The 22,030-nt window shown below is 34.0% G+C and overlaps 1 protein-coding gene across 1 annotated transcript in view; it reads left to right on the forward strand.

Moving 5' to 3' along the window:
- Nucleotides 1-22,030, forward strand: part of CNTLN (centlein) — a gene marked incomplete at both ends in the record, with an annotated part of 190,581 nt that overhangs the window by 142,900 nt on the left and 25,651 nt on the right. Inside the window, 7 exon segments of the mRNA XM_082301670.1 lie at nucleotides 11,697-11,861; nucleotides 15,097-15,156; nucleotides 15,160-15,194; nucleotides 16,860-16,986; nucleotides 18,605-18,733; nucleotides 19,089-19,187; nucleotides 19,189-19,275. Of these exon segments, the coding sequence (XP_082157796.1) occupies nucleotides 11,697-11,861; nucleotides 15,097-15,156; nucleotides 15,160-15,194; nucleotides 16,860-16,986; nucleotides 18,605-18,733; nucleotides 19,089-19,187; nucleotides 19,189-19,275 (702 nt within the window).

Consider the following 22,030-nt stretch of genomic DNA (forward strand, 5'->3'; position numbering starts at 1 on the left):
TTATTCCTTCATCCCATCTTCTAGGTCAGCCAAGTTATATTTGTTAAAACAATGTCTGTGTTTTGTATTAGGTGTTGAAGAAAGTATGATTATCATTAGGAACACCCTGTACAGTGTAGTCATACTGCTGGTTTTCAAGTCACTAGGGAAAACAAGGTTTAAAGTTAGTAAAAGTGATCTAAGCATTGCAAGTGTGTAATTTTTGTTTTCTTTGTAGCAAATGGGTGATTCCTGTGCAGCTACAAGCAGGAGACTCTGCTTAAATTTTCTAAAGAAATTTAACTTCCCTTGCTTTATTTTTGCAGGTAGAGATGTGTGTCAATTAATGTTTGTCAGTAAGATCTCATTAAGTAATAGTGGTCGGAAAGGATGTGTGACAGTCTCCACAGATAAAACTGTCGTAATATTGATAATTATGCATTTTCTTTCTTTATAAATATGATTGAGAAAGGCTGCACATTTTTTGCTAATATCAAAAGCAGGTCATTTAAAAAGTGCTAGGTAAAGCTAAGGTATATAACAAAATCCCAAACTTCCATGTTTCTATATTTGTAAAGGGTCAAGTGTCAATTTTCCAGACATTTTTATAGGTGGTGTTTCAGTTTAAAAAATTTTTTTCAGGTATAAAAAAGGCACAAAAAGCTGCAATTCTTAATTTTCATTTTTTCTTTCTAAAGCAGTTATAATATTAACAATTTCAAAGTTAGCCATGAAGGAAAAGGGGAAAAAAATACATATTTGCAAACATTTTTCAATTTTAAGCATTTAAATCTTTTAAAATATCTCCTCGTATTTGTTTTAAAAATCAGTTATTAGTTAAAGTAAGAAGAAGCAGGTTTTATTGAAGTGAAAGTTCTCAGTTAGGCTGTCTTAGTATTTTTTTTCCAAAGCTAGCAAGGATTTTCTTTTATTTTTCTAATAATTTCTGTAGTTTGAATCCCACAAGACAAAATCAAGATTTAATTCAAACACCGCTTGTGAATGACCACAGAAATGTTCTTGATATCTACTTTTTCAAATGTTCTTCCAACATTTGTACATAAAAAGTAAACCTAGAGGGGAGAAGTTGTTGTTGTTGGTCATGAAAAAAGTATTTGCATATATGAAGCCTTAATTTTTACATGTTATCCCTCCCTTTAAAAGATTACCATATGTGACATCCACCATAAGGTAAAACTCAGTAAGTTGTGGGAAAAGTCAAAATAGTGGTTGGTTTTTGGGTTGGGTCATGGCTTTTTTGTTTGCTTGAGATTTTGTTTTGGCGTGTGGGATTTATTTTGTCTTGTGGATATGCGTGTTTATTTTGCAAAGATCCACAGGCTGAACAAATACCAGTGTATGTTTCTTAGGAACACAAAGATGGTACTTCATAGCATGAAGGCCACCAGCTTGTCAAGCTACTGCTCTTCATAGCAGAACCATTGCTAGCTTGTCAGGCATTTTTTACAGAGAATTTCACAGAGGATGTTTCTTTTTCTACTTAGCAGTGCCAAGGCACTCTGTGTAATATTGCACCTTGGTTTGGCACCATACACAAAACACATACTGGAAGGAAGGAACAAGAATTTTAGTTAGTTTTGAACATAACAACAGTGAGGAAAGATTGAAGTTGTATAATTAATGAAATCTATAAAATAATAACAGATTAATGGTAAAGACTGAAGGAGTGCAACACCCACCTTTCCACACATTAAAGACTATTTAAAATTAGTGGTCAGTTTGTGCTTCCATATCCTTTAAAGAGAATGGATTTAATTTTTCAAGAAGGACCACTCATAGATAATGCAAATTTTCTCTCTGAGGACATGGAAGAAGGCTGCCAGGAGAATCTTCTCTGCATTTATACCAAAGTTTTCAGGAATAATTTGCTTATACTGTTTGGTCCATGTGCTATGTTTAATGTATTCTTGACATCACTTTCTTGTTTAGCAATTAATTTTTTATTTGCCCTCATTCTCAAATGGAAGGGCTTTTTATTAAGATAGCACAGGAAAGATTTCTTAATTGAGAAGAGTTTGAACCATGGATCTAGAAGCTAATTCTTGAAAAGTCTTACTCCTTGGACTCCCAAGTTCTCCTTTTCCTCCATGCATTTTATTACTCTTTGATTTCTAGTAGGGTTTATCAGTGATCAGAAAGGAGGACCATAACAGCTCCCACATCTTGTCCTTTGGGAACAGGAGTTCTTTTGGACTCCTGGATTTCAGAAGAGGAATGGTCACCATCACCAGTTCAACATTGATAGGTCTGCAAAGCACGAGTTTCCTGTTTGACCCTATTTTCTTACCTGTCACAGTGAGATTTCTTTGTCTAGATTATATTGCACAAAGGGAATTGGCACTTTTGTTACAGCTTGCATCTTACTCCAAGTTTCTTATTCTCACAATCCTCTGTTTAAGCTTATGTGTTCAATGTTAATGTTGTCCTGGCTACTCCCTTCCACTATAGGAAGAAACTTCAAAACATACATCCATAGCCAGGACTACAAGCCATTCTTATCACTTCACCAAGGATGATGCACGAACCTTCTTAAAGTTAAGTTTTTGTTGCTGGTTTTTTTTTGTTTTGGGGGTGGGTGGGGTTGGACTTTGTAGGCATAAAGGAATGGGAGTCAAGAACCAAGGCATCTTCAACAGCAGTAGAAAAAGTGTTACAACTAAGACACTTCTGAGACAAGGGAACTACACCTGAGATTCCTTTTTAAAAATATTTATCTACAGCTTTTCCTCTTTGGGATTGTCTTAGTTATTCTCTGCCTTAGACTCCCCATTGCTGCAGACAATGAGTGCTGATTCCTAGGATACTATGGCATCCCTACCAAAGTCAGACACTCTTACTGTCCTTGTAACCCAAGGGAAGAATTTTGTGGTTTTGACAAGATGCTGGTTTGCCTGGAGTCCCTGAACCTCATGGACTCCGTAACTGCTAGAGGAGGTAGAAGACTTTTTATGCTTTCTTACTAATGTTTTACACAGTCTGATTTGCTCTCCTAAGGTTTAATTGGGAGTTAATGAGGGAGTCATGGACTGTTCCCATAGCTTGTGTCATGTTCAGGTTTATTTTGCATCATTCCACTCTACTCTTGATGCCTAATGTGCCAAGAGCCTCAGTTCCTTCCTTTCTCAGCAGTGGAGACTGTATGACTAGCCATAGCCATAGCCATAGCACATCTCACAAGATTCACAGGCACTGGGAAAACATCTACTCTTTGGTGGTTGAACTGTGCACAGTGTTCTCTTTATTTTTGGTTGAAAGGTTGTCCTGTGGTCTTTTGGGTATTGTGTACACAATTTAGGGTATTATGTACACAAAATGGGTGATTTTGTCTATGCTCTTACCTTGGTAAAGCAAGCAGAAGAGAATGAGAGAACTACTAAGGAGCAGCAGCTGTAGGTCTGGTTCAAGCTGGGATTTAGAACTGTAGTGTTGTCCTCAAACTGTTCATGTATGTGAAAATAATAAATTGCCCAAGTGAGTAATAATGTTGATGATAATCGTGATAAAGGGAAAATATATTTCACTTTACACATTAGACTGAAAACATGGCTTTCTCTTCTGATGGTCTCTTCAGATATTAAATAAATATAAATAGTATATAAGTAATATAGTAATATAAAGAGTATTTTACTCTAAACTGTTCATTTATGCCTGTAATTTTAGAAAGAGTTCCAATGATAACATAAATTACAAATTAAAGATAAGACTGTGGGGGCTCATTTACAAGAATCCAGGGATGAATTACCAGTTTAATTTATATGAAGTACATTTTAGTGGTAATTTTTAAATGCAGTTCATAATTTTGAAAAATATTCCTGTCTTTGCATCCTCACCACAATGTCTGTCGTCAACTTTCTCATACCTCTCAGAAGTGGCTAGCAATATCTTTGTTTTCTTTTATAAAAATGTAAATAATACATAAATATTTATATAACATCACCTTTATGTGTCTAGAAAAATTCCTTCCAGATACTTAATGGTTTTTTTCCCTGCAATTCTTTCTTGTTTATTTTTCATTCTCTATGAGAACATAGAACTTTTCCATTACCTAAGTTTGTTAATGCAGTTTATATTTAAAATGTTTTGCTTTTACACAGCTGTCTGCAAAAAAACAAGTAAGAAAACTTTCTTAGGACATTTTTTTGGCTTTGTTGATATCTGAAGTGGCTACAAATAAGATGCTGAAATAATTAAACAAAAATAAGCATAGAGCTATCTTTATAAATTTTGTTCCTTGAATATTGCAACCAACTTCTGAGAATGCCTATAGCCTACATACATTTTAGTAATTTTTATTTTAAAATAGTTACATCACTTCCTCAAAGTAAGTTGGAAGAGAATGGTCTTTAACAGTTGAAAATCTGAAATTTAAGCAAAGGAAAATAATACATAAGGAGTAATGTGGGAGGTGGAACAGCTTTCCCTACAAGCACAGATTTCCTGCCCACTTACATTTGAGATGCAGAAATATTTCAGTAGAAAATGGTTTACTCTAAAACAGATGGAAATGAGGAGAGGTTAAATTAATATTTCGCCATTCTTTCAGTTCTTTTGTTTCTTTTTTTCTTATATATTCTCTTAAAAATAACTTTAATTTTTAAAGATATAAAGCTGTATGCTTCGAAACTAAGTGGGTAAATCAAAAGAAAGTTTAAACACAGTCTTTAAAATAGCATTTTCATTTTGGTTTCTCTCTATTTTATGTGAGTTATACAGAAAACAGATGGAAGCATTATTAATTTTTTCCCCCAATGAGTTTTAGTACAGCATATTTGTATGTGTTATCTGAAACATATGAATACTTAGTATTGCTGCTGTTAAATTTGTAATGAGTTGTAGGGATTGTGAAATTCCCTGACTGGCTCTCATGCAAGTAGTTCATTTGCAGTGCTTAGATGTGTTAAGATTAAGCAGGGGGAATATGGCAAGCACTATCCCTGACCCTAGATGAAAAATTCAAATTTCAAGCTTTATGAGTTTGCCCCTACTCTTGTGTTTGGTGGAAATCAGATAAATACTGTGTAGTCCTGAAAAAAAATAATGCCATAAAACCCGGTCCTAACTACAAAAGATTGCCTGGATATCATGTCTTATGTTGAAAATCCCCTAGTAAGTACACAGCCATGGAAATCTTGGGGCAAATTTTATGCATCAGCTGTAAATCTTTTCTTGTATCTTAATAATGTGCACAGGCATGTTAGGTGTTGGAATACTAGTATTTATTTAAACAGCAGTGGTGGGTACATGAAAACATTGGTTTTGAACTTCAGCCACATCTTCACAACTGGTTTGCCATAATACTCAGATATTTTCAAACGGGACAAAGTGTCATGAAATGTCACCAGTTATATTTTCATTTTTAATTTATTTGTAGTAAAACATTTTAATGTATTGTGTTATGTCTGGTAGGTATTAATACTTCGAATAAGTTCAAATAGATAAGATAGTATATACTGAAATACTGAATATTTTTATTTTTAATATTGATTTCTTAAAGTTCTATAATTTTTCTCTGGAAATATTAAGGTCTTGCAGACAGTGTCCTGCACACTATATATTTTGTGAGTTTACATCTCCATATTGGAAAATCAATCACTACAAAAATTAAATCACATAGTTGTGATCATGTAAGTGATCATTATGAAATACTTGTATAAGTACTGTTAAATAAATAGTTAATATTCCTTATATTCCTTTGAAATTTGCAAGGACAGATGGAGTGCAGCATCTGCTTTAGTATGAAAGCAAGATAGTGTTCTTAATACGCACAGAAATTAGGCATGGGATACAGCAATGTTTACTTGTACATAGACATGAAATGAAAGTGATAGAAAATTAAGGCTAAAATAGAATTGCTGCAGGACAAAGCATTTATCTTTGAATTGGTGTAATCATTATACAGATTACATGTTTCAGAAGCATTTTCATCATCTTAAAAAATTGTGATTTATATTATTACTAAGTTTTCTCTTATTTTCTATAATTTATTTGAAAAATCGTTGGTTGCATAATACACAGTTTTGTACTCAGACTTGTCTGTTGTTATAGGAGCAGATAATTTCTTGGAGAATTGGGCCCAGAATGTATTAGCCAATTTGTTTATATATGAGTGTTGTGTGTTCCTCTAAAATATATTTATGTTTTCTGCTCTTGATCGATGTGATACTACTAGTATTTACAAAAAGAATAAAACAAACCAAAATTCAAAAAGGACCTGTCTGGACTGATTCAATTGATTTTCTTTTTGTATTATTTAATAAATTGCTGTAGCCAGATGTTGCAACACTAGGCTTTTATAAGTTGTAGAATAAATTTAGCTGTAGATTAACTGTGAGTACCTGAATTAAAATCACAGGTAAAACCTTTGTTTATGAAGTGTTATACAGTAAATAGCCCTTTATAAAAGATGATTGATCAGTAGTAGCACATGTTTAAGCATGTTTAAGAAGATACTCAAAATCCATGAGTCTAGGAGTCTTTGTTAGTGATTACAAATGTTTTTCCAATAATAGCTGAATTTATAATTCGTATGTGTGAAAGGACCATTCCAACGTAAACACTGCTTTTATAAAGCAGATGAACTGCAATTGTGTTACCAATATCAATAGGACAAATGTTTTTCTTTAGTAAAATACCTGAGATGAGAAATATACCTCTTATCTGCTGGTTAATGTCTGTATTTCTCTTCTGGGAACTAATTTAAACACTTCATGAGAGATTGACATTTTCAGTACCTTAAACATCCTTAAAAGCTGCTTTGTTCATTGCAAACCATATTTAGTATGACCTTATAATAATGTAGCACACCTCAAGTGTCATGCCTGTCTTTACTATGCACTTTGGAGCTGTGTTCATCTATACTAGACAACTGCACTTCAAGGAAAGATTTTTTTTTTCCTTGATAGGCAATTAGCAGTAATTAGGAAGATTCACTTCAGTAAGGTGTCAACACGAGATTGTTTAAAAAAGTTGAATGTCAGTGGCTTTAAAAGAGGGTTCTTTTCCCTGACACATAGGTATGGCATGTGAAACATGAAATGTTAATTTAACTTTTCTACTTATTATTCATGCACAATATTATTTTGTCATTCAGATACTACACTGACAGAGTGCAAAGGGTGTTAAAATAGTGCTGCTAGAATAAAAAGAGGATTAATCTACCATTGGCCAATTAGCCAAAGGGTACTTAATGGTCTCTAAAGGCTACTGAAGTCTAACAACTAGCTAAAGCACTGGCAAAAAGTCCTCTATATTACCTTCATTTATTTGACATTTTGTGAAATAGTCAGCTCCTGATAACTGCAATTGGCTGAAAAAAATTACAACTAATTATTACAACTAATAATGATTCTGTAGATTTTACTAAAATTTCAGAGGAATAAATGACAAATAATTTCTACATTTTAGAAGTTTTCCTTGCTTTTGGGGGGTCTTTGTTTCATTTTAGGGATGGGATATTAAGTCACCAAAGACTTCGGTTTGATATTTTATTTTCATGTCTAGAATACTAAGTAATCAACGACTTACAGCACTTGCATGAAAAGAACTTTGATTGAGGATTTGAAGTTATTTGCCTTTTCTCTATATGATCACATTAAGTATTCAGCACAGCTTTTTAGTCTGGTATGTATCTTTTCAGAGAGCTACATACCATCTTTATTAATTTTAGCTTTTTTTTTTTTCTATGACCCATCATGCTCAGGCAGGTTTTGATTCAAGAGAATGCAAAAAGGTCAAGTTTAGTGGGATTGACACAATAAATTTGTCTTGGATATTGTAAATAGGTTTATCATTACGTCATAATAATATTTGATAGAGTGAGTAAAACTGTAACTACGTAACTGTCTGCCTGCAAGCATGCTTTGAAAAGTTATTTTATGTTTTATGTGTGCAACAAGTACTGCATTTGTTTTTCATGTTGTTGTATGTTTTCCGTGATTGAGCTGAAACTGTGAGAAAATACTACTCTGTATAAAATGTTTATAGAAGCAGTATTAAATTCTAAAATAGAACTTTGTATCGGAGCTACTCACATAGCAAATGTATTTTATTACCTACTGTAGCAAGATTTTTAGAGAAAAGAAAAATGAGTATGTTAACTTCAGTTTTCTTACAGACATAGAAATGTTCTCGTCTGCCAGGATTTTAGGGTGGGAAGCTTCACAGCAAGTGGGATTTTTACACGTCACAGTATATTAGCTTTAGCTGGTTTACGAAATGAGAAGCAAAATAAGATTATGTCACTGCTTAAAAAGTGTATCAAGAATGTTTGATTTACGTCCTGGTTTATAATTTTTCTGTATAATTTATTTTGCAAATATGAATGTATGGGGTTGTGTGACTTCAGTAGGAATCCAGTATCAGCTACTTCCAACAGAAATGTTATATTCATACGTGCAGTTGCAGTAGAATAGTGACTTCTGTAAAATGAGCTCAAAGCCCCTTATTGAGTGATTGTGATGCCAAGGAACAATAGGCCATTCCAGGAACTTCCTGTGTTAACCCACTGGGCCATCCACACAGCTGTCTTTCTGAGCAGAGGGTAAAAAGCCTTGCTGAGTCACTGCAAGTTTTATGCTGACTACATAGAAACTGAGGTTTCATCACTACTCCTTTGTGAACAGCAGAACAGAGTGTCGTGGGTATACCAGGAGCAAGGAGATTAAGATAGATGGGTGTTAAAATATTGAACCTATAAACATCTGTTAAGCCAAAAACACTCTGGAGGGGGTGCAGCAGACAAAGGCCACTACATCATAGGGGAACAGCGGTAGGCTGCCTTTACCAACATCTGGTCTAGCTGATGTTTAAGATTCTTCTACCTTTCATCCTGGTGACCTCTTCCCCGGGAGTAAATTCTTTTTATTCTGTCATTTAGGATTTGTGTGCATGGTAGCACACACACAAAACTTCCATTGTGTCTAAAAAAGAAAAAAAAATAATAAAAAACTTGACCTAAAATATAGGGAGCGGTAAAGAACACCAGGGTAATAAACTTATTTCTTAAGTAAATGCAAGGAATATCTTTTAGGCATAAATATCTCTATAGGGCAAGAGGGCTGTTTTTTACATCCCACATGGATTTACACAGGATTTTCACATAACCGTTCAATAGATTAAAAACAAGAGTAATGCAGTAGAATTATCAGTCCTGTAGTACATTTACAATGTCTACAGAAATATTAAGAGACAACTTCTGTGAAATCTCTGATTGCAATTGCATGCCTGTCTCCTTTTGCGAGTTGGGGGTCTTGTACATTATATGCTACTTTCACTTTATCCTTGTAGTCCTTACGCTGTTTCTGAATTTATGTAGATTTTTATTTCAAATTCTTTTTTTTCTACCTCCTTAAGTAGTTTTTATAACTGTCGTCTTTAGCAACAGTCCCACAAAGACCTTTTCTTTTTGAATATATTCATTATGATTTTTGAGAATGTGGCTGGTGCAAGTCATGACATTTTAGAACTGATGCATATTGTCAGGAGCAGTAGCATAAGATACTTCTAAGAGGCACGAGTTATCTTGAGCAGATATTGGGGCATTTCTAATTTTGAACAGAGATATTGATCTAGCTATGCTTTTTTTTTCTTGCTTTTCTTTTTATGAATAATTTATTATAGAGACACTGAATCATGAAATTCTGCATGTAGAAATATTGGTTATACTGGACAAATTAACATAATCCTCCTATTTTTCTATACTATGTCCTTCTGTACTACTACTGGTTTTGCTTATTGAAGTAGCCCTCATTTTGTCTTTTACTCTGAGAATGTATTAATTATGAGAATAATATATCAGATTAAGGAATAGTCAATTCGAAAATACAGTATCTATTGCTTGTTTAATGACAGCAGACACAAAAGGTAATGGAAAGATTAACCCTTTCACTAAGAACAGTACTTACCTCAGATACATATGTAAATGCCCACTGACTTTAATAAGTGCACTTAGTGAATATGAAATAAATACTGTTAGAGTTTTAACTTTAAATGCCAGATGAATTTACCTTGTACCCATGATATTTTTTTAGGCTAATGCAAAATCTACAAGCATTCTTTTCTTATTCATAATGGGAATAAATGTGACTCTCTTTTTGCTGTATATATATGATAATCAGATTATTATCAGAGTGTATTTTATAAACACATATATATATTGTCATGGGAGTGTTTTTATAAACACATATATATTAATTCTTTTTCTAATAACATCAAGCTGTATAAAATCTAATTTGTAAGTTAAATAATAAATTGCTCGAAAATAGAATACTCTCCTTAACTTTTTCGTGGGTTTTTTGTTTGTTTTTTTGGGGTGGGTTTTTCATGTTTTGTTGGGTTTGGGGTGGGTTTTTTGTGTGTTTCTACGGTTTGGGGTTTTTTTTGGTTGGGTATTTTGTCTGGCACCAGCTTATAATCAGGCACACATTTAGCTATTTCAAGCTGTCCTGTATCTTCTCATGTTTCTGATCAGGATTCTTCACAAAGTAAGGGTTTTTTTGCACTTTGAGATATTTCAATACAATTTTGTACAATTGTTTCTTATGTTAAGCTACTATATTATAGTCTTATATGGAATAATAAGATAGCACTTTAATAACCCTTTTAAGGAGAAGAGAGCTGTTAGGCCATTGTTAGCTTTCATCTGACTACAGTTTTGTGAAAGTTAATCAATAGCATGGAGATTATTTCAGTTCCCCTTTTTGCAGAACAACATTCAATATTATTTAAATTAAAGCCATTATTTAAAACGTTACTTCTGTAAGGAGTAATGTGAAATATATTGGTACAAAGTTGAATAAGTCTTGTTGGTTGTCAGTCAAGTGCAACAAGACAGAGTTTGTTTGCATGGTATTTATTTGAACTAAATCCCTAACAAGGCTTGTCTGCTAATTGGACTTTGCATTTATGTTGCTAAGTGAGAAGCATTTTGGCTGCAGTATAGGGTGGTAAGACCTACCCAGTGGAATAAACAACTAACATCTGTTATCCTGTCCTGCTCCAGCTTGTCTTTTACCACTTAAGTACTTCAGCCCTAGAGTCAAGGTTATGGAATATGTGGTTCTCTGGCTGTGGTGCATATATTGAAAGGGATGAAATAACACATAGGTAAAGACCAGCCAACCAGGAGATCTTTAGTGCAGCTGGTCCACTTTGCTTTAACCTCTACAAGCCCTACAAATACCAAAACAAAAGCCAAGAGAAGGGTGTATGCTTTGTAGCAGTTGTCAACGCAGCAATTCAAGTGAGCTTCAGTGGTCACCATTATAACAGATTTGACATTTAACGACCCTTAATTCACACTGGTGTCTGAGACATCGTGGTATTTCTTCATGTTCTGTGTAAAAATAATTGCTGAATTCCAGAGGGGTCTAGGTAAACAGGTTTCAACAGTAACTGCTGCACAGTTTTGTATGATAATTTTTGTTTGTCGTGGTTAAAACAGTAACATATTCAGTCAAAATTGAATTATTTTGCCCTAAAAAAATTTGGCTTGTTTTTAATGGAATTAGACTTCTTTTTCCTGCTGGATTTGATCTTTGCCTATACTAGAGAATTCAACCAACAGCTATGCAATATAATTACGGATAATATATACTGTTTCATTCCTCTTGAATGCTGAAATGGAGAAACATCTCATATGATCAAGCAGAAATATTTTTAGGATGAAACTGTGATTATTTATTCTCTTTGTAAAACAGGTGTTGACCTGCAACCTGGGCAAGTGGCAACAGGAAAAGGAGGATTTACAAGGAAAATCAAAGTTGAGAGGACACCTGTCTCAAACTGCTGGCAAGAGTGAAGCCACACCAGCTCCTTCAAAGAACATTGATTTAGAGATAAAACAGCTGCAATGCAAACTAAAGGTGACAGAACAGATTATCTAGTGCTGAGGATAATTTATATGAGCAGTAGTTCATAACTGGGTCAAGCAGACATACGTATACTCACATATGCTAACATTTGTATATCATAGCCAGTGATTAGCAGCTTAGGTGTTAGATTGCCTATGATGGTAAGATGAAATGTAGTCATAGACAGAACTAGAAGTTACAATTAAAACAATTCCTGCAGATCAAATAGTCCAGACAAGGAGACTTGCTGGGTTTTCGCACAGTGATAAAGTACATCTTGTTGGAAGGTGCTGTGGAATTAGTTAGATGAGAATTCAGTTGATTCCTTTCTTCCTTTACGAAGAAGAAAAGCAACAGCTGTCTGTGAAAGGGGAGCAAAGAATTTGAGCTAATGGGGCAGCACTGTTGTGTGTGCGTTACTACTGTCTTTTGTCTTCAAAGGGACTATTTTTTTCAATTTGTATTTTTGTAGATTAGCTGGTAGGGAAATACTGACTTGATGATCTCAGTTCTCAGTCTCCGGTGAATCTGTTGCGTGTGAGTGATGTAGATACTGAACTGTGTTGTTTTGAAAGCTTTCTCAGCAGGTGGCCTCGCTCAAGCATATTAATTCTTCTTCTGACTGGAGGAAATATATTTGCAACAGAATGTCTTAAAGTTGGTTTTTCCCATTGTTTTCTGTTAAATAGTAGAAGAAAGAGAAAAGGTCAAAATGGTACAGCTTCGTGCTGCTAGAAAAAACTCCACAGTAGCCAAAGGGTCTGCCAAAGCACCAGCTACAAGAGAAGGCTGTATTACACGATCAACATAGCCGACTCTAAATGCTGGATTAGCTGTGCTAGCACACGAGATGTGGGTAATGCTCAGACCTCTTCGTTGTTGATGGTAATCATGGTATTACAGATCTTGGCTATTGCACACTGGATGCATAACATCTAAATTCAGGGATTAGTAAAGGTAGGTCACATTGATAAAGAGATGTGCCCAGCAGGGAGTAGCCATGAAAAGGCACATAAACTGATGTACTTTAATTATGAGAAAGAGGTCTTAAAACCATACACACTGTCTTCTTGAGTATTGTTTTTAGATTTGGGATTGACTAGTCTGCTTCTGTTGCTGGTGAGTGGTAATTTCTGTTAATTAGGGTTGTACCTTTTAGATAAGTATCTTCGTTATACAGAAACCTAGCAGTCAATTGATCTATGCAAGTAGGAAAAATAAAAAAAATGGGATTTATTTTTTTAAATAGCCTAAGAGTAGCACCCATGCTAGAAGCCTACTCTATTTGTCTGTCAAATGTGAACAGCAAAATAAATTGCTGAAAAATCAAAGGGTTTTTTGTTTCTGCAGCAGAGGAAACATTTAGCAAGCATATATAAATCTGATATCAAAAATACTAGCATGACTTTTAATTCCTTCTTAAAGATATATTGAATTTTTAATGAAAAAATAAATCATGTATGCAAAACTATATTTAGGATGGAGATAGTCTGTGACCCCAAATGCTAAGCAGTAGAGTAAATTCACCGGTTTCTGAATTGGATGAGAGTTTTTAATAAAAGGGCCTCAAAAACTACTTAATCAAGTTTCTAAAATTCTTAACTTGATTTAAAGCTAGTTCAAGTCCTGCAAGTCACCTTTTAGCAGAAGAATTTGTCAAAGGGTTGTCGATTATTGTTCCAGGCTCTCTAGCTGACTTAAAAAGGAGACACATAGTTACTCTCTTAGATATCTGAATGTATAAGTAGCAAAAGCTTTCCTTATAGCTCAAAATCTCCAAGTACCTGGTTTTGTTATTTTTTTTTTTTTCCTTAGCACTGTCTTTGCAGTGTTTATGTTGTGTGTAATGACTCCTTGTATCTCTGCCAATAGGAAGAAATGTGTTAAGTGTGGGTGGTGAGTTTGAAAGCAAAATACCGTAAGCATATGTCTTTGCCTCTGAACATGTGCAGGGGCCCACCTACATACTCAAGTTCATGTCTGGTGTGTAAACCACGTAACTGGGTGCTGTGCTTTACACTAATGGAACTCAAGCTCCACAAACAGGTCTTGGGAAACTCAGGAATATTCTGCTAGCATACATCATTTTAACAATTTTCTGGTTATACCTCGCATTATAATAATAGTAAATAGACTAGACAAGTTATTAAGAACAATATTTTACATCTAACTATGCACACAAGAATATATACTCCCCTTGAGGTGCACAGAGTTATGTACAATACTGCCATTAATGTTAATAGGCATTACAACTCTGCACCTAGCAGAGAAATTCTCCTGAAGTATCTTTGTTTACAGCATATCTGATCTGTTTGCTTATTGTTTATACATAGTGAGTAAAAAGCTGTAGTACAGTGGCTGAATCGGTATACATCTAGGCACACATATATGTTGTGCATATGCTTAATACGTATCTTTTGGCAAGACTTCTTGAGTTCTTAAATACCTGAGTGTGGTGTGTTTGAGCTGCCATTTCAGCAATGGCAGTCAATGCTCAGATTGCTAAGATGGCTACTTAGTTAAATTTCTTTTTTTTTCTGTAGACTGATTCAGATCTGAATTTAGGTCTTGGGTAGATGATATGTGTAATTGCATGGAGGAATAGAGGCACTTCTTTTCTTACTGTATACAAACGAGGAATGGCCAACAACTGTATAATTGTCCTTCACTGAAATGACATGTGCCTGAAAATTAGGATCATACCTGCTTGTTGTTGTGTTAGTACAGCCAAATGGAAATGTCTGTGTCTTGTGCCTTGAATTTCAGGAGACATGAAAACAACCACTCTTGTAAATTGTCTTGTATTTCCTAATACTCAAGATGAAAGGAATTATTGGACGTTCTTGTGCTGTACAGATGTAGACTCCTTGTGCTGTAGAACTATACCATTCAAAGATGTAGTTCAAATGAAGATCCAGTTTTACTTCTCTTCTGTTACCTTTTCTTCTGACCATGCTATGCAAGAGAAAATGTGGTCCTGATTGGTGCTTGCAAGTGTCCCGGGGAACATCTATTAACCGTACATTATTAGAACAATGGAAAAGTACTGATTTTCGTCAATTTTTCCAAGGAATGTGCTTCTGCTTAAGTGTTGCTAGAAAGTAAGAATGCTCCTTTTTACCAGTTAATTTCTAAGAACCTTTATAAAATACATGGAAATTTACACAGATAATGTTTTTCAGAATTTACTGCTGACTGTGATCATATTTAGTCTACTTTATTTATATTTTAATATTTTTCAATATAGAATTTGAATACTGAAGCCGCTAAGCAATCGACCACCATTAAGTCACTTAAAAATCAAGTCTAGGAAAAAGAAGAACGGATTCAGGAACTACAAGCGAAGTATGGTCACTTTTCTATCCATTGTGTCTGGTGCCACCCAGTGGCAGCTGTAAAATCGCTACAACGTTAACTGTACTTAGGTTTTTAAGAGAGCGATGTATTCTTTATATTGCAGCCTTGCATACTGTTACGGGTTCTTTTTAAAACTGGAGCAGTATATGCTTAAATTGCGGGTTTTTTTAAACTGATGAGTGATTAGCTAGCTACAGTACCTGTATGGCAATAAAGATACCTTAAGTCAGAACTCAGACTCTAGAGTAGAGTATTTTATCCTTGATGTAAGTCGAAATGAATTCCTCAGCACTGTTAAACACAGTCTTTCAAATTCAGTAATTCTTTGCCTAGGGGCTAAGAGACATGTCAAGGTTCAGATGCTTAAATAAGATTAAATAGCTACTCTTACATTCATAAAAAAGTTCAAAAAGACAGTTGTATTTGTTTCTATTTGAATTGATTAAGGTTTGCTATTCATTTTGAAATTCATAAATTGTCAAGTATGCCACCGAGATTTTTATTCTACCTGCTGTAACTGATATAATACTGATCTTCAGTATAGTTTTTTATAAACCATAAAAAAGCTATTAGTGTATCTGAATTTCTTGTCTGCCCAAGAGTTTAACTCCTCTAACCATTCTGATTTTTTTAATCAAAGAAAGAATGCAGTTTACTTATTGGAAATAATTTCATTTGAAAAGTAGACTCTTAAAATGGTTAAATTGTGTTCATTGTTTATTTTCTGTTTCAAAGTGAAACTAATTTTTCCACCATAAGATTTTAAATTTAAAATAGTCAAAGGATAGCATGCTTTCTTTATAAAATAGATACTAGTTTTTTCATAAGCTGTTAGACATAGTAACCAAAATAACAGTAAGAGTGTAAAGGTGAAACAGATCAAAGAAATTTTTAGATGCACTCTTTTCCTGTTTTTTTTTTTTAATATGATATTGACATTATATTAACAGTGTTGTATTCCTGAACATACTACCATTCATTTTGCTTTCATTGGAAAAAGATACAGATATCTATACATATATCGTTATTGCTTATATTTAAAATATTAATTTTTGTTATTATACTGGAAGCATTGTATAAGGCATAAATTTCTCATTGAACAAACTTACTTTTTAGTACATAAGAGTTTTGGGGGTTTTTTGAGCAGTTTCTGACAAAAGCTGGTGTTATTTCTAGGTTTTGCATTTTATCTCATCTGACACACAGGGAGAGAGTTTTCTGTGTTTTGCTCAGTATGATGAGAGCAGACTTCCCCATTTCACTTTCTTTTGAAAATAATTTTGCAAAAAATACTGTTTGAATGACTGTTTGAGACATCAAAGGAATTTAATTAATTAAATTTTGTGGGCTCAGCAGGTTTATTTTTCCCTTTTTTTTGATAATAGTTTAAGAATTATTGTGATATCAGTTCAGACCAGCAAAAAGCAAATCACAAATATATTGCATATTTAGAAATAGGTCTGTTTAATAAGAGATTGAAACTGGGTTTAGTACTTGAGAACAGGGTAAATTGCAAGAACTGAACCAGCTTTTGTTTTTAAAAGTATTCTAAAGCTGCAGGCATGATAGATTGTCTACTGCCTTTATACCTTTTAGTTGCATATTAACCAAATTTTCTAATAGTAATATCCAGTCCAATTTCTTCCCGTGCAGAATTTTTCAGTTGGCGAGGGACCTTACTATGAAAAGACATTTGATAGAAGACTTAAGGTCTCACCTAAAAGCAAATCAAGAAAATGAGAAAACCTCACATGAAACATTGGAAAGTCTTGAGAGAAAGGTACTTCTTTCTTGCTATTCCTAGTTTTTGGAAAAACAGAAGCTGATGGATTTACAGAAGTTATTTCAACACACTATTCATATTAAATCAATATATTGCTTAAAGCAAATAGCACACAGTTAATTGAAGGGTGTAATTCCCTCCACTATAATTTGTATGAAATCAGTATATGGTGATAGCTTGAATGGATTCAGCATAATTTAATTTCTCTTCATGATAGGTGTAATTAAATATTAAAGTATTCAGAACACACAGTTGCAAGGATATGCTGTAAGTAGTGGGATTTAGTTTTATGCACTGTAAGTTCATAAAATACAGTAGACCCGAAACAAGGGTGATTTTACATGACATATGCTAATGAAGTCCATGCATCTCTCCTGGCTATAGTAGTTAAATGCTTTAATATGTTAATCTATTTTCTACTGCAGTGTTATGAATGATTCACAGTTCTTAGCTTAAAGTAATTCTAACAGTGTAGGTAGTATTTGACTTCTCTAGCAAATTATTTTCTCCTGCAAAATTTTAGGATGATTTCACTGAGGGTAAGAGAACTTGCATATGGTTTGGCATATTTCTGTGTTATCCAACTGATGATGTATTGCACTTGGGCCTTTAGTGCCAGAAAAAGATCATGATGTTTGGTTGTCTGTCAGGTTATGCAGCTTATGAATCCAAAATAGAAATAAACAATCTGCCAGTTTGCTTTTGTTTGCCTAGAATGCAAGTGCTTGCTGAATATCACAAGCCCTGTTTCTGCTTGCTGTCACAGAGTGTTTTCTGCTCCAGAGAGAGCTACTGTATAACCCTCCATACTAAAGATAAGGTGTTATTAAGAAATCCACAGCCAGAAAGTGAGAACATAATTAAGCAAGGGAGTTAAGGTATGAGAGTTAAGTATGAGAAAAATACCTGGTTTTGGTTTTAGATAAAAGATTTAGCATGGAATGATGTGCTTTAGTGCTGTACTTTGACTGTTTTAAGCACTGCATTTCCAGAGAATCATATTCCATATATTATTTTGATTATTCCATGTGGAAAATCAGCTTGATAAATTTTACATTATCTTCAGCAAAAGATCAAAGAAATTCCCTGTTACTTGATATTGACAGGAAAACTTTGTGATAAGCACTATAAGAAAGCTGAATGATTTTTCGGAGCATTGTTTTTTTTCATTTTACCCCCATCAGTGTTTACCTTGGATAATCATTATCTAAGAAGCTTTACAGACTGTTAACATATAGACAGTTTTTTCTCAGCTGAGTTTGAATTTATGATTTTATCTCTGACAAAAGAAATTAGTGGAAGTTGTAGTTTACTCCCTTTTGCAATTACTGTAAGTCAAAAATATATATGAACGAACAGCTCTGCAAATGAAGAGCTTTTCTTTATATTTAATACAGGTCAAAACTTTATGTAACAAGATTGTGTGCAAACTGATCTCTACTGGATCAGCAGTAGAGATTTATTAAAGTCCGCAGTTTCAGAAAAAGATATTCAATAAAGTTATTTATATAGTTACGTATGTTTATGTAATATAGATATGCTTAGTTCTGATTTTATTCTAATTTTTGAGTTTTCTGTCTTGATAATCAATGCTCTTGACCTTTCATTATTTCAGGTGAAGGCACTGGCTGAAGACAAAAAAGCTTCCATTGACTCACTGAAACAAAGATTTAATGTAGCTATGAAAGAGAAGTCTCAGTATGAGCAGATGTATCACAAGGCTAAAGATGATTTGGAGAAAAAGGTATAATTAGAGTTTTGATGGCTCCACTGTGGAACTTTTTCATACCTTCCTTTCAAATGAAAAGTTGCAAGGTCATCAGCTTAAACTTTCAGTACAGAAAGGGAGAAAATAGCAGAATAATAGTAAACTGTTTCTCTGATGTTATTCAGTCACACCTCTGAAATTAAGTACTGAAACGTGGGCACAATGACTGAAAATGAAATTACTTTTTGCCATGAAATTACATATTATATGTTGGAAGTGAAATATTGTGTGATGGCAACCATGGTGCGGGAGGTTGGTTTGTTCATTCATTTTTTTGTAATCCTGTCAGCCTTTGTCATAGCACTGCTGTGTCTCTGTGGATGTGTTTTAGGATCTCAAGCTTACCAAACTAGAGAGCAAAATGATTGAGACTGAATGTGCTATGCCTGACCTTGAAACTGCTGCATGTCAACAGCTACATGGCTTGGCTAAAACAGAGTGCACAGGCTTTGGAAACTCTACAGAGGAAGCTGCTGCTTGCCAGTGACAAAGTAGAAGAGTTGAAGACATTTGTGAAGGTTTGAATGTTGATTTTCTTCTGAGTGTTCACCTGAAAAAATGTATTTTTGATTGAAAGCAAATAAAAGATTAAGCAAGGCTTTGATGCACTCCCTGTTCCAGAACAATATTTGTAGTTCCGGCAGTGTTCTGGTGTTAGGTTTCAGTGAGGAGAAAGAATCAGTGCCTCTCTCCCAGACTTTCAAAGACTTCCACAACTTTTATTGGTCATCTTTTTAAGTATAGCTGCCATATACTTGTTCCCAAAAAAGGGTGCTTGGTTGTGTATCAGATTACTTTGCAGCAAAAAAAAATTCCAACGCATTTAATATAATAACTCATGTTGATTACTGTTGATTACTGTGAACCTCATTTTCCATGTGCATGTGCTTCTTGTTTTAGAAATACTAAATAAGGAAGCTTCCATGTTGCAAAATTGAAAGCCGTTTTAAGAGCAGTATGTAGAATATTGTTTCCTTACATTCCTTCCAGGGAAGTGGTCACAGCACCAGCCTGACAGAGTAGTGTTTGGACAGTGCTCTCAGACACGTGGTGTGAGTCTTGGGGATGGTGCTGAGCAGGGCCAGGAGTTGGACTTTGATGATCCTTGTGGGTCTCTTCCAACTCAGAATATTTTTTTATTGTATTAATTTAGCATATAACTACTGTATACCAACTTTCAAAGTAGGCTATTCCTTATTAGCCCAAGAAACAGAGCTACTTCTCTACTGCTCTTGGATTTCTGTAGAAGTAAGCTGCTTTCAGATATGTTTGAGCAAGCTGAAGCATTCAAAGTAAAGAGTAATGGTATTTTGATGCACTGGAAAAAGAAGGCATGTATAGTTATCCCTTCAAGAAGAACTTTCAACGCTGGATTGAAATTTAGTAACTTAAATACTTGTGCACTCCTTTCTGTCATCATCAGGTGAAAAACTCTGCACAGCAGTTTTCAGACCTTTAGCATTTGCCTGAAATCGTCCCATGTTCAGTTCAGTTGCAAAGTTCATATAAAATTCGTATGAAAAAAGACTGAATGATGTTGAATACACTTTAAAATCCTAAATTCAAATAATTCATAAGCTAATTTATCTAAGTTGAAAATAATGATTGGTTTTCACAAAAAAAGTGCCTGTTATTTTAAAAAATGAGTTATTTTAAAGTTGTGTTTAAAATAAAGGCTATTTTCTGTTTGCCTTTTGATGTAACTTTTGCAAAAGAAGTATAAAACTGATCACTGTGCCTGTTCATTCAGAAGTATGCTGCCTATTCTTGAACAAACTGTAAATTTTCATGAGAGAAAATGTGTTTTTTTCTAATACTGAATGTTCTCTAAGAGGAAGAAATAGATGTTCTTTCCACAGCTGCATGCTTATTTTTGGGTCAATATGGGAAAACCTGAATTAATCTAATGTATTATCTATTATTTTTAATTAAGTACTCCTGTGTCATTGATGACAGAGAGAAGCAATTCAGTCTCCATTCAGACTGCTATGAATTTTGGAATTTCTTCATTTAATAAAGTGAAAGGAGAAGTTATAGAAATAAGGAGATAAACCAATCATACTATCAATATTTTACATACTGTCTTAATGAAAAGTTTTTCAAAAGTTAGAAAATGAGAAAATGAAAGCTCTTCTGTTCTCAAAAGTAGCTGTAGTGAGCAGAATCACCTATTAGCATCTATAATGATAACTTTATTCATTGTTGAATAAGATGACAGCTTCATTGTTAATTACCATGAATACTCATTAGCACTTGCACAGTTACACTATATGTGAAAAAAATTTTAATAAGAAAATTTCTCTTCAAGTAGTAGTAATAATAACAATAACATTTAGCTAATAATACCTACTTTCTTGCCTAGATAGAAAGAATATGCATGCATATTTCAAGTAACCTTTTTACTGACCACTGTTCCTCTGCAGAAAGATTTTTTGAAAACAAAGATAGTATCTATAAGTAAACTACTTTGTTTAGTTGGGTGCTAAAATCAGATAACAATATACTGTAAAAAAGTAAAATCTTTGACAATTCGGTGGAATTGTGCAGTATGTCAGGTAAATCCTGTTAATATACCTCTTGTGTATCTGATGTTATAACAACGTATTGTGACAGTACTTACTGTAATAAGCAGTACTGCTTCCTCTTGAAGAGGAGCTCTACTTTTGAAGTCTGGTCTCCCTTGTTTCTACTCTTGCGGATAGCTGTCAGTTTTTTGTCCCCTGATCTTGATTCTCACTCCAGTTCCTGTAACTCAAATAAGTTTTTCTATATAGAGATCAAGTTTAACCTATATATATCACTTAAACAGGTTAACAAAATTATATGACCATCTAATCTTCATCTGCTATTCTGATGGCTTCATAAGCTTTACTTGGTTTTCAGAGTGCAAGTGTAATTTTCTCCTCATTCATAAATTGAATGCGGTTACTTGTTCTACCCATTCCATGTCTCTTTGACATTATATAGTTCTTTTGTAACATACAACAATTAAATTATTTTAGAGTTTCTAATTAACAGTTATAGCTATTAGTGGGAGAACAGGGGAACTTCAGAGAAAAGAGTGTGACTCTTTATAGCAGGCAGTGTTACTTGCTTTTAGAGCTACTGATAACACAGAACCACAGGATCCTGGATCTCTTTGGGTCAAGATAATAAGTTGCAAAACCTAGGGAAGAGGTTTCTTGTAGAAGTCCAATACGCACCACTGGATCACATTAGAGGATATGGTGAGTTACTAATTGAGCACATGTTTCTAATGTAATGTAATAGAGT

The sequence above is a fragment of the Coloeus monedula genome (genome assembly GCF_965178545.1).
Source record: "Coloeus monedula genome assembly, chromosome: Z".
In the NCBI taxonomy this organism is placed as follows: domain Eukaryota; kingdom Metazoa; phylum Chordata; class Aves; order Passeriformes; family Corvidae; genus Coloeus; species Coloeus monedula.